A 13,367-nucleotide genomic window follows, 5' to 3' on the forward strand; every position below is an offset into this window, starting at 1 on the left:
AAAGGTTTTTAATTTTGATGATGTTCAATATATCTATATTTTTCTTTTGTCACTTGATTTGTACTTTTGTTGTCAAATCTAGGAAACTGTTGCCTAATCCAAGATCATGTCCACTTACCCTGTGCTTTCTTCTAAGTGTTTTATAGTTTTAGCTCTTACACTTAGTTCTTTGATCCATTTCAAGTTGGTTTTTGTATATGGTGTGAGATAAGGACCCCACTTCACTCTTTTTTGCATGTGGTTATCTAGTTGTCCCAGCAACATTTGTTAAAAAGACTATTCTTTCCCCTTCTGAATTATTTTGGCACCTGTGTCAAAAATCAGTTGACCATAAATGTGAAGATTTATTTCTAGATTCCTGATTCTGTACCATTGATCTGTGTGTCTGTCCTTATGCTGGAACTACATTTTCTTGATTATGGTAGCTTTGTAGAAGTTTTGAAGTCAAGAAGTGTGAATCTTTCAATTATGTTCTACTTTTTCAAGATTGTGCTGACTATTCTGGTCCCTTGGATTTCCACGTAAAGTTTAGAATCAGCTTGTCAAATTTCTGCAAAGAAGCTGGCTTGGGATTTTGATTATGTTGCGTTTTTAGAATCATTTTGGAGTATTATCTTACCAATGTTATCATCTTACTAGTCCATGAACATGGAATGTTTTTCTATTTATTTAGATCTTTAATTTCTTTCAACAATGTTTTATAGTTTTCCAGAACACGTATTTTGTACTACTTTTGTTAAATTTATTCGTATGTATTTTTTTCTTTTTGATGGTATTGTAAATGGAATTGTTTTCTTATTTCATTGTGTATGTCCACCTGTATATAGAAAGAATTGATTTTTGTGTATTGATCTTGAATCCTATAACATTACTGAACTCATGTATTAGTTATAATAGTTTTTTACTGGATTCCTTAGGATTTTCTACCTTCAAGATGAAGTCATCTGCCAGTGGAGATAGTTTTAGTTGTTTCATCCTCATTTCTCTCCTCTCACCTAGTTTCAGCTGGTTACTGCTGTGGTCACAGTGCATAGAACAGGGCCTGACACACGGCTGGTGCTCAGTTGTTTGAATGAATGAATGAATAAGTGGAGCTGGCATGACTAGAGTCAGGTGATGCCCCCAGCCCAGGGCCCCCACTCCTTCTGTGGCACCTGCTTCCATGGGGTTTGGTACTCTCCCTTCCTCCCTCTCATCTCTAGCCCTGACCTTTTCTGTTTGTCCCACCTTGGGCTGCAGGAGGTTGCTGGAACTCACCCTTCGAACAATGTTTGAGTGTCCTGGTGATCAAATCTCCCTAGATCCCCAGTACCTTGATCAGGCAAGATACGTCTCTCTGAGCCCTCAACAGTCAAAGGCCAGTCGCTTTGTGGGGCTCATCTCACTGAATGCTCCCAAGTACCCATGTGGGAGATGTGTTGTGCCCACTTCACTGATGAGGATGGAGAGGTCGAGTCCTAGCCCCAGTGAGTGTGAGGGCTGTAGCTCAGGTCTGCCTGACCCAAGTCCTGTTGCCCCTTGTCATATCCCTGGCAGGAGCACAGCATAAGCCTTGGTCACATCCTCAAAGCCTTGCTGATCCAGGAGGGGGTTGCCTGGAGGCGACTCCTCATAGATGGTGAGGCCTGGGGGCTTTCATTGGCCACGTTCATGCTGTTCCCACTCCCTGGAACTGTTTTCCCTACCTCACTATTCCCCACTCTTCATTCAGGCCTGAGCTTTAATGTCACCTCCCTGCAGCTGGTCACCTTCCCTGACTCCCTCTTCTCCCATCCTGTGACACTGAGTCATCACTGGGTGAGTGCAGTCCGCTGCAGTGGCTCCCTGCCTAGCACATGCTTGGCACCCAGATTCTGCAGTGGGTGCCTCAGGGACATAGCTCTGCTGGCCCCACCACCCCCCATCTGTTCCGCCTGCCAGGCTTTCCCGGGGTCCATGGCCCATGAGTCAGGGTGATAGTTGAGTGCCCAGACTCTGAAGTCAGCCAGTCCTGGGTTCAGATTGTGCTTTGTCTGGCAGTAGGGATGTGATCTTGCAAGAAGAGGGGGTGGCTTTCTCTTGGAGCCTCTGCCTTCAGCTGGGGGTGGCACAGAGACCACCTTACGAGGCTGTTGTGAGAAGCAAACAGGCTGATGTTCGGGAGGTGCTTGAATGTGGCCCTCCTCACCCTCTACCCTCAGGCCCCATCTGGCAGTTAACCCATACTCCTTGGGTCACCAGGGCATAGAGAGGTCACTTCCTCAGCTGTCCACTTGGCTGGTCCGGTTAGGTGGGATGAGCTGGAGATAATGCCTCTCACACCACCCCCTCCCTTCCGTGGCCCCCCCTTCCTGAGCACCAGTTCTGCCGGGCGGGTGTGGTGAGGAGCTGCTGCAGGGGTGCGGAGCTCAGAGGGGCCATCTGTGCCGCATGCTGCTGCCGCCTCCAGATGCTGCCGAGGCCCCACAGTAGCAGGAGAGGCTTGGATGAACCGCTCCCACTCACTCCCAGGTGTAAGCACTTCCCTGTGAAAGGGGTGCTGAATTTTTCAGTGTGATCATGCTCCGAGGCCCAGGAGGAACTTGTGGTGTGAGGGGCCAGAAGGTCAGACCCTCAGTTAGTGAAGCTGAGGGCCCTGAGTTGCTGTCTCAGCACCCAGAGCCAGGCTGCTTAGGCTAAATCCCTGTTCTGCTCTTGCTAGTGGTGGGCATTGGACAGGGGTTCCAGCCACCAGGGCTCCCTCCCAGTTTCCTTAAATGTGGAATTGGGCTGATGGCAGTAGCTGCCCCAGACAGTGGTTGGAAAGGTTTGGCATGATCACCTGTCTCCAGCACTTGGAGCGGGCTCCAATGACTGCTGGCTTTTGTGACATTCTTTGAACAGTACCTAGCACACAGGGGAAGTGCTATATGAGTATTAGCTATTATTATTGTGACTGTTCTCGTTAGTGGTGAAGAAGGGGACTGTGGAGTCAAGCAGAACCAGGCTTAGGGCCCAGCCCAGTTGTTTACGGGCTGGGTGACATTGGACAGTTTACCTAGCTTCGTTCTCTTCATCTGTAAAATGAGCAGTCCAGCCTGGGGAGGCTGCTGTGAGGGTCACATGAGCTTGCCAATGGGAGCCTGGCTGGGGGCAGGCAGTGGCACCAAAAGGAGCCACACAAGGTCACAGAGTAAGGTCATGGGAGGTCAGCTGTTTAGTAAGCTCCCTGGGGAAGGCGGCACTGCCCCAGCCTGACTCACCCTGCGTTGTGTTTTATCATTTTTTTGGTTACATTTTTCTGTGTGTTTTTTATAACAATTACACAAGCATATTCTTATGAAAATACAGTTACTTTGTGATACAAAGTAAAGAGTGAGAGCTCCCTTCCCCCTCACTCCCACCTCGTGGGTCTCCTGGCACTGACCTGTGTGCACGTGCTCACCTGTCCTGTGTGGCCTGCAGGGAGGAGGTGCAGGAGAACTGTGTGCGATGGCAGAAGAAGTTCACCTTCGTGTGTAAGATGAGCGCCAACCCGGCCACGGGCCTGCTGGACCCCTGTATCTTCCGCGTGTCTGTGCGTAAGGTGAGGCTGGGAATATTTATATGAAAATACCAGAATTTTTATATAAAATTTATAGAAAATGAAAATAGATTAGTGCTTGCCAGAAGTAGATGGACTCACAGAATGGGACTGACTGTTAATGGATGTGGGGTTTCCTTCTGTGGTGATGAAAATGTTTAGAATTTAGATATTGATGATGGTTGCACAACTCTGAATATACTAAAAATGACTGAATTCTATACTTTATTTATTTATTTTTTTCAAAGATGACCAGTGAGGGGATCTTAACCCTTGGCTTGGTGTTGTCAGCACCACGCTCAGCCAGTGAGCTAACCAGCCATCCCTATATAGGATCCGAACCCGTAGCCTTAGTGTTATCAGCACCGCACTCTCCCGAGTGAGCCATGGGCCAGCCCTGAATTCTATACTTTAAAAGGGCGAATTTTATAATAAATAGGGCCAGGCTGGGGGTGGGCATGGGATCCCAGGTCTGGTGGCTTCGGGCCCCTCCCCTGACTTGTCCCCCTAAGAAAAAATGGGAGGGAGTCACTGTCCCGTTTTCTTCACCTTCCCTGCCACTCAGGTTTGGGGGGATTTGGGGAGATGCATGAGGTTCTGGGAATTCCCCAATCACTCTGCTGCTTGTGTCTCCCTCCCTGTGCAGGAGCTGAAAGGTGGGAAGGCTTATTCCAAGGTAAGAGGGGCTGGGTAAAGGGGTGGGGGGATGGGATGGGGTGGCATGCAACAGGCATGTGAGTAGCTTCCAGAAGGACTTCCAGCTCCCTCTCTGCCTGTATTAGTCTGTTTCTGTTGCTTATAGCAAAATACATGGAACTGAGTATCTTATAAAGAAAATGAAATGTATTGCTTACAGTTTCAGAGGCTAGGAAATCCAAAGTCCGGGGAACACATCTGGTGAAGGCTTTCTTTGGCAGTGTATCACATTGTGAAAATGGTGGAGCAGAGAGAGCGCAGAGAGTAACCTCATTCACTCTCTTTTTAGAGCCCTCAGAACCACGCCCCTGACCACCATTATTAATCATTCACTACTACATGGTCCTACAGTCTAATCACCTCTTTAAGGCCCCACCTTTCAATTACCATGATAGGATTTCCCACCCTCTTAATAGTCACAGTGGGACTAAGTTTCTAATACATAAAACTTGGGGTACACAGTTCAAACTTCAGTGAGTTTTGGGGGACATAATTCAGTCCACTACACTGGCCAAGCAGGAGGCACTCAGCCCTCTAGAGATATGTTACTTTTTGGAAAACTCTCCATTGATAGTCTTTGCACTTAATATAGAAGCAGCACATACTTGTTGCAATGCAAATGGCACAGAAGTTTGTAGAATGAAAGTGCTGGTTTCCGTCTCTTTTCCCCTCTCCAAGCCTCCTCTCGTGGCCCCACCCACTGGGATTGGTTAGGATCTTCCCAGACTTTTTAAGAAAAAAAACAAATTATGAAATATACTTACAGAGGAGTGAATAAAGAAACATACACGTATGGTTTAGAGAAATGTAATATGAGTACCTTCTGTGTGTACTTGTGTACATGAAAACGTGATTTAAAAAAATATACCAATACACAGATTTGCAGCTTGGTTTTTTACCTACCCAGTACATCATGTCATCACAAATTTCCATGTGCTTTCTAAGGACAGCAGCGTCCCATTGCGTGGCTGGTGATGGTTGATTCAGCCAGTCCCTGTTGGTGGACATCTGTGTTGCTGCCAGGTTTTCACTGCACCCGCAGACAGTTCAGCCCCACATAGTAAAACCTTTTCTACTGCGAGAAGATGGCTCTGGCTTTGAATAAGCCTGCACTGCCCTCAGTCCTTCTTCTCTGTGGGGGACCTGCATGGCTCCTGGGATGCTAGCCCTGCAGCAGGAGGGTGGGCTCCAGCAGTCACCGTCCAGGAGGGGAAATGCCTTTGCCTCACCTCTTGCCCTTCGTGGAAGGCCAGAGGGAGGTGCTGTGTAGGGTGCAGCCCTTCCACTAACCAGCACTCAGGAGCGCAGCAGGCTGGGCTGTGCACTCTGCCCTGGCCCGGGGCACTGACATCCCTGTCCAGCAGCATAGGGCAGGCTGTGGAGGGTGCTGTCAGAGAGGAAATTTGTCCTGTTGATTCACATGGGTGAGGACAGCCACCCAACCAGGAGAGAAACTACGAGTAACAGCCGGGAGTGTCTTGCCTTCACCTACAAACATTTATTGGGCACCTAGCATGTGACAGGTGTTGCCAGGCCCTTCCTTCTGTTCTGTCATTGAACTTCCACCATGGGCTTTACTCCCATTATACAGAGGAGGAAACTGAGGCCTAGAGAAGTGGCAGGATGTGGTGCTGAGCAGGCCTAGCTTCAGTCCTGCCTCTGATGTTTAAGCTGTGTGGCTTTGGGCAAGTCTCTTCCCCTCCCTGAACTTAGTTTCCTTGTGGGTAAAATGGGGGTCACTGTGTGAGTCAGTGGTTGGGATCCTAACCCACTTCCCTGATTCTGGAGCAGATGCCTTAAACACTGCAGTAGAAACTTGTACACAGCAGGCACTCAGTAAACATTCCTTATTACTCTGGTTGTCCCCCAGGTCCCCGAGCCTGGTAACCCCTCACCTCAACCTCAGTTTCCCCTCCAGGTCTGGAGACTTGGCTTCCATCTAAGGGGATTCTTAGCCTATGCCCTCTTCTTGCACTTTTCTCCACTCCCCTTGCTGCTCTCCTCAACTCAGCATCAGCTGGAGTTCCCAGGGCTGACCCTGGACTCTGCTCACCAGACCCCACTCTGGCCTCCACCAGGGGGACTACCTGGGGGTTCCTGCCCACACTGCTGAGTGTCCCTTCCCCTCTCCTCCTGGACCCCCCCTGTGGGGGCGTTCCATTACCCCAACCTGCCACCAAGTTCCCATGGGCCTTCCCTCCTCCCCTGCCTGCTCACTGGCAGCTCCCGACAGCACAGCCTTGTTTTCCAGGGAACAATGTATCTGTGTCACAGACAACAATGTCCTTTCATCTCTGGCGCGCTGGCCCCAGTGCACACTGGGACGCAGCACAAAGGGCGCTTTGTGTGGCTCAGGGATGTGAGCTCCTGGCTTTGCCACGTCCTTGCCGCCAACCCGGAGCCTCTGTCCTTGGGTCCCAGTTATGCAACAGTCAATTGGGCTATGAGTGGTCCCAGGGGCTTTGCATGTCCCCCATCCCTGCTCCTTTGCCAAGTTAACCCTTCCAGTGCGTCTGCCAGCCATGAGCCCACGCTCCCTGCAGCCTCCCACACACTCCTCCTCCCCTCCCAGCTGGGCTTTGCTGACCTGAACCTGGCTGAGTTCGCTGGCTCAGGCTCCACGGTACGCTGCTGCCTGCTGGAGGGATATGACACGAAGAACACCCGCCAGGACAACTCCATCCTCAAGGTACAGGGCCCTGCTGCCTCTTCTGCCCCCACCCCTCGGCTCCTCATCAGAGGTCCCTGGAGGGCTCTTACCAGGACAGGCAGTGAGAGACTTTGGGAAGATGTGGACCCCGGGGTCAGAAAACCATTCTCAGAGGCCCAGCTTGGTTGCTGGCTTTGGTTTCCCCACCCATAGTCAGGGTAGACCCTAATGGTCTCTGTAAGGGTGTGACAAGCACTTCCTGAGTGGTGGGCATGGTGCTGAGTGCTTTCCATCTCTTATCTCATGACCCCTGGCAACAGCCCTGTGGGGTGGGGTATCCAATATTAGTCCCACTTTTGCACAGAGGGGAGTCGAGGCAGAAGTTGTCATTTGCCTGGGGTCACAAACAGAGCTGACCCTTGACCCCCCCAGCTATTTGACTCTGTGGCCAGCTCCTGACCATAGTCCCACATGACATGAGGCAGCCTGGCTGCCTGTGGAGCATCAGTAAGTAGAAGAACCTGCCATCCTGGACCTTTGCACGCCATGGGCTCTGTGGGCCCCAGGCAGCTGCCTCTTGAGAACAGAGATGTCTGGGTGTCCGCCACCAGCATCTCTTTCTTCCTCTGTCTCCACACCCTTCTACCCAGCTGAGGAAACAGGCTTGCCCTGACACAGCCTCTGCAGAGCTGGGTAGGAGGTGGTGGGCAAGGGCTCTGCGGCCTCCTAGACCCTTTGCAGAGGGAACTGCAGGCACCAGCAAATTGTCCAAGCAGATTGATGGGGGGGCTGGGGCCTTTTGGTTCCCCCTCCCCAAGTGGCCTTGTGCACACTGAGGCCAGATCCAGGGGCCTGCAGATCAGGTGGCCTTGAGTTCGAGGCCAGCTCCCCCACGACCTGTCCACAGGGACCTGTGTAATCATTTCCTCTCTCTGAGCCTCAGTTCTTTAGTCTACAACTTGGGGCTATGACCTGCTTTGTAGACTGCTATTGTGGCCAACTGAAATAATCCATAAAAAGCCTTAACTCAGTGGTCACCGTTTTTGTCAGTGGTGATCCTGGGATCTGAGCACCTCTGTCCCACCCTGCCACCCTCTCCCTATCGCTCCATCTCATCCCCAATTTTGGGACCCAAACCTTGCCATGTTTCAGCTGTTGCCAGAATCTTTGCCCACGTGGATGTTCAGTTTCTGAAGGCTTCCTGCTTTGCTTTGTTCATCAGTCTTTCACCAAGCCCCGCCCACTGTGGTGTACTCTGAGCACACCCACACCCTCCTGCCCACTGTATTGAGCTCTGTGCCCTTCACACAAACTGACCACTCAGGATGAGGAGTGACCGCGTGGTCCCCACCCTGGAGGAACTCACAGCCTATAGTCGTAATTTTAAAACAGTGGTGGCTTACTTGTGCTCCATACTCACTGTGCCAGGTGCCAAGCTAGGCGAAGGCCTCTTCAGACTGCCTCCTCTCCCCACTGCCCCAGGCAGGACTTAGGCTCCTTTCCACCCCCCACGGGAGGAGATGGTGCCTCAGCGAGGCTAAGTGGCTTCTCCAGGGCCCCCAGCCATGGGGGGGCAAAGATGGGATTAGAGTCCTAGCTCTCCTGGGGACTGAGCCATGCCTGGGGGTTGTGGGTGGCATAGCTTGGCTGATTTCTCCCCCTTCCCATAGGTAACCATTGGTATGTTTCTGCTCTCTGGAGACCCCTGCTTCAAGACGTGAGTGCTGGCACAGGCCACCGGAGGGGAGGGGGCACTGGGACTCTTCCTTCCTCCAGACTCCTGGGCCCCCCATCTTCCTCTGATCCTGAGGTGGGGTACCCTAGTCACACCCCTCTGTCTTCCCAAGGCCACCGTCCACTGCCAAGTCCATCTCCATCCCGGGCCAGGATTCCTCCCTGCAGCTGACGTGTAAGGGGGGCGGGACCAGCAGCAGTGGCAGCAGCAGCACCAACTCCCTCACGGGATCCCGGCCCCACAAGGCCAGGCCTACCATTCTCAGCTCAGGTACGTTCCCGAGATGGCTTTTACCTCCACTGCACATCCAGGCCCCAAGGAAGACGCTTGCTGGGAGGAGGGAGGAGGTGGAATGACATTTGCATCTGTTCAGGCTTCCATTCATCTGATGTGGTCCAAGCACCTCGTGTGTGGCCGCCCTGCTGGGCCCCGAGATCACAGCAGTGCCCTGCACCAAGATCAACATGGTGTCCCCACCCTCATGGCCCTCCAGTGTAGCAGGAGAGACAGGTGTTAGTCAAACCGTTAATAAACCACATGCACGTCCACCTACAGATGCAACCAGAAGTGGGGAGACAGGCGCCGGGGGCGGGTCCATCTGGGCCAGGGCAGGCTTCCCTGGGGAGGTGGTGTCTGAGAGTCCAGAGTGTGGGTGCGATGGACCTGGCAGAGGGACTTGTTGGGAGCTCTTGCTCTCCCACTTGCTGTGTGACTGGGACCAGCCATTTCGCCTCTCTGAGCCTCTGTTCTCTGGAGAATGTGATTGGTAATGGTTACACCACCTTGGGCTGCTTTGGGGATCAACTAAGCGAAGTGCTGTCTGCCTCCCTGGCACATAGTAGATACTCAGCAGGCATTACGTTTTTATTATCGTTATTGCTAATGTTGTTAGGAAAAATGAGAAGGAGTCTGAGTCCCCAGAGGAGACAACTTGGCAATTGGGAGGAAGTGGTGCTGCCAGGAGAGGAGGCTGTGGCCTGCCCCTGTGCGTTCGCTGGGGCCCCAGCCAATTCCTAGCGCTGTGCAGGGTGAAGCTGGTCCCTAAAGCTAGGAGCTGCGGACTGCCCCCAAGCTGATTTGTGAGCACGGTGGCATGTGGCGGCCCTAATTTGTGCCACGAGAGCAGTTAGAGAGGACACCAGCCTCCAGCGGCTCAGCAGGTTCTTGCTGGGTGATTCTGCCCCTAGGGGCGGACTGGGGTCAGTGAGGGACCTCTGGCCTCAAGGGCCCAGCTTTCCTCCACTCCCATTTTTCCTGCAGACCCAGCCAGGTGCAACCCAGAGCAGCAAACTGGGGTTCTTGCCTGCCTTAGCCTGGGGTCTGCACGAGGGATGGGAGTTTTCCAGCACGCTTGCTCTCTCTGGCTTCAGAGTGGGGGTCCCCAGAGGAGAGGTCTGTCAGGGTACCAGGTCACCCCAGCACAAATGGTGGCTTTGTGCAAAGTAGAAGAAGCATCTCACCTCTCTCAGGCAGATGGGATTTGAGCACCCACTTGCCCCTGTAGCTGGTCCCCCCTACCCCCTCCACATGCAGTGGACCTGTTGGGGCCTTGAAAAGCCATGTGGCTTTGGGTGAACACACAGGCAGGCCTGGGGTCTGCTTGTGTCCTGGGTGTGCTCATCTCTGAAGAGGGCACAGACACATCCTTCCTTTCTCTGTTGGCCAGGAGGGCTGGTGGGTGGGTGGGTCCTGGCTGGTTCCCTTGAGCCCCCTGCTGGGGAGTGCCAGGAAAATTTGTTTTGAAGTTGGGCTTACAGGTGACTTGGGACAGGGCTGTTGGCCCGTCCCTTGGGCCTGGCCTGCTCCCTTCCCACACCCCACTTCCCCTCACCCTGTTGGCTGCACTCCAGCTAAGGTGACTCAGACTCATTCCAGCCTCTGTGCCTGTGCTTATGCTGGAACACCCTTCCCCTGATGCCTCATCTATGCCCCCCATGCATCCTGATGGCCTTGGCATTAAGGCCATCTCCTTGGAGGGGGCTTCCCTGATCCCCAGACCCCATATGTGCTGCTCCGTGCTCTGAACCACTCCCCGTGGGTGTGGGTAATTGTGGCTTAGTTTTTGTTCAGCTTTCTTCCTTCTCGTTGGCCTGTGGCGCACGCCCACACCAGGTCCCACCCCATATCTGTGGAAGGAACACACCTGGGTTCAGATGTTGACCTGTGGCTTGGGGCAGGTCACTGCTCCTCTGAACCTCAGTTTTTCAGTTTGTTGGATGGAAATACACAGTCCTTCTCCCAATCGGAGGCTCAGGGAGGGGACAGTGTGAAGGGCGAGGGTGGGCACCATGGGGTAACCCCTATCCTCTGGCCCTCCCTACCTTCCAGGGCTGCCAGAGGAGCCAGACCAGAACCTGTCTAGCCCCGAGGAGGTGTTCCATTCCGGCCACTCCCGCAACTCCAGCTATGCCAGCCAGCAGTCCAGGATCTCTGGTGAGTGTGGTCATGTGGCCCTGCCCCCATGGTGGCCTCCTACATTCCTGGAACACCCTCCTCCCCCTCCCCTGCTCCCCGTGATGACATCCCTTGGCTCCCACCCCCAGGCTACAGCACAGAGCACTCACGCTCCTCCAGCCTGTCGGACTTGACACACCGCCGTAACACATCCACCAGCAGCAGCGCCTCTGGTGGCCTCAGCATGACCGTGGAGGGCCCCGAGGGTAGCGAACGGGAGCACCGGCTCACGGAGAAGCCTCCGCGGCCGCCCAGGCCCCTGCACCTGTCAGACCGCTCGTTTCGGTAGGTCTCACTGCTCAGTGCTCCCTGGAGAGCAGATACCGCCCCAGTAGCTCCCTCGACCTATGCTTCTTTACCTATAATATACACAGGGACAGTGGGGCCTCTGCCTCAGAGAATTGGATGGTGACAATTTAACCAGCTGATGGTCATACAGGGAGCAGCTCAGCGCCTGGCATGGAGCAGGAGCTCAGTTGATAGTTGCTGTTTGCAGTTTTGTGTATCGACAAGAGCACGTTCTGTGGTCCTGACAGAGCTGGGGTAGAGCCTTAGATCCACCACTTACACGCTGTGTGGCCTTAGGCAGGTTACTTAACCTCTCAGTGCCTCTGTGTCCTCAGAACATGCCCAGAATCTTCTAGTGCTGTGGGTGCTCACTGTCATTACTGTCCTTATTTTGTTGTTGTGCCTGTTACTCCCCTGACTGCTATGAATCGGCCTCACCCCTACCCAGGCGGAAGAAGGACTCAATGGAGAGCCACCCGACCTGGGTGGATGACACACGGATCGATGCGGACGACATTGTGGAGAAGATTGTGCAGAGCCAGGACTTCACAGACGGCAGCAGCGCTGAGGGTGAGCTGCCCGCTCCAGGTGGCAGGGACGATGCCACCGCCTCTGGGTGCTGCCCCGCCCCTGCTCAGCCTCTGTCCTCCCTTTGTCCCCACAGACAGCAACCTCCGGCTGTTCGTGAGCCGTGATGGTTCCACCACGCTGAGTGGCATCCAGCTGGCCAACAGGTAGGGGGTGAAGGCTCAGGGGAGGGGTTGCCAGGGCGGCTGTAGCACATGGTGGTGAGAGCAAAGTCTTTGCAGCCCACTCAGCTGGCTGTGAATGCCAGCTCATCACCACAGTGTGACCTTGGGCCAGTCAAGTCTCTACGAACCTCAGTTTTCCCATCTGTCAAATGGTGTGGACAACGTCCACCTCACCTGGAAACCTGGGACAGTGAGAGCACCAACAGGCCTGGGCTTGTTCCCAGAGTCACCTGTGAAAGTGCCTGGCACAGCACTTGGCACACAGCAGGGGCTTAATACATGTTTATTTTGGGCTCTGCTGTCCATCTCCTTCCTCCTGAGTCTGGGAACCCCTAAAAAAAAGGTGGTGATGACACATTTATTTATTAAACAAATATTTATTTAGCTTTTTTTTTTTTTTTTTTTTTGGTGGCTGGCCAGTACGGGGATCCAAACCCTTGACCTTGGTGTTACAGGTTGTGCTCTAACCAACTGAGCTAACCAGCCATCCCCTTGAATAAATATTTATTGAGCACCAGCTGTGCTGGGCACTGAGCTTGGTGCCAGGATACATTGTGAATATGTGTGAACACCCACATGATGTTCGCAGATGGTGGGGTGGCAGGATCAAACTTCTACAGGAACTTGGCAGTTTATAGGTGCCCTCTCACGGGCATTCATTCAGAGCATGTTGACTGTGTGCCTGGTGCACTACATCCTTATGGCTCACCCAGTGAATGAATGAGCGAATGAATGAGTGAAGGAGCTTCCCACATGCAGGGCTGTGCAGAATGCTTTTCCCCATGTTCCTGTGGGCAAGGTGGGAAAATGCCCATTTACCATCTAGCTCCAGAGTGGAAGAGACAAGGCTGGTGGCGCTGCTCTGCTGACCCCTTCTGGCTAGGCTCAAAATTGCAGCCGCCATCTCAGCAAACCTCCGGAGCTGCTCTGGGTGGGTTGGGCAAGAAGAAAACAGAGGGGGGCTCCTTGGAGGTTTGTAAACACCTCTCCATAGCCCCCTTTGGAAATGAGAAAACTGGTGTTCAGGGGAGGGAAGAAACCAATCTGGTCGGCAGCAAGATATAGTAGAGCTGTATGCCAAGCTTCAAATATCCACAACCCCATGGATGGGGCCTGGCCTTGGCAGGGAGAAGAGCTGGTCAGGCTCCCTGACTTTCTACTGCTCTCTTGGCACATGTCACAGTCCCTCTGAGCCTCACTCCTCATGCGCAGTCCCTCCCTGCCAGGGTTACTAGGAGGATACGGCTGGCA

General features: G+C 53.1%; 1 protein-coding gene across 1 annotated transcript in view; it reads left to right on the plus strand.

Annotated features, from left to right (window-relative positions):
- Window positions 1–13,367, plus strand: part of EEIG1 (estrogen-induced osteoclastogenesis regulator 1) — a 36,717-nt gene that overhangs the window by 20,282 nt on the left and 3,068 nt on the right. The window contains exons 2-10 of the mRNA XM_063082144.1: window positions 3,424–3,544; window positions 4,188–4,217; window positions 6,810–6,926; window positions 8,558–8,604; window positions 8,735–8,892; window positions 10,951–11,055; window positions 11,166–11,361; window positions 11,813–11,934; window positions 12,029–12,098. Coding sequence (XP_062938214.1) covers window positions 3,424–3,544; window positions 4,188–4,217; window positions 6,810–6,926; window positions 8,558–8,604; window positions 8,735–8,892; window positions 10,951–11,055; window positions 11,166–11,361; window positions 11,813–11,934; window positions 12,029–12,098 — 966 coding nt within the window. The remainder of the gene's footprint in view (window positions 1–3,423; window positions 3,545–4,187; window positions 4,218–6,809; window positions 6,927–8,557; window positions 8,605–8,734; window positions 8,893–10,950; window positions 11,056–11,165; window positions 11,362–11,812; window positions 11,935–12,028; window positions 12,099–13,367) is intronic.

Source organism: Cynocephalus volans, chromosome 17 (genome assembly GCF_027409185.1).
Source record: "Cynocephalus volans isolate mCynVol1 chromosome 17, mCynVol1.pri, whole genome shotgun sequence".
In the NCBI taxonomy this organism is placed as follows: domain Eukaryota; kingdom Metazoa; phylum Chordata; class Mammalia; order Dermoptera; family Cynocephalidae; genus Cynocephalus; species Cynocephalus volans.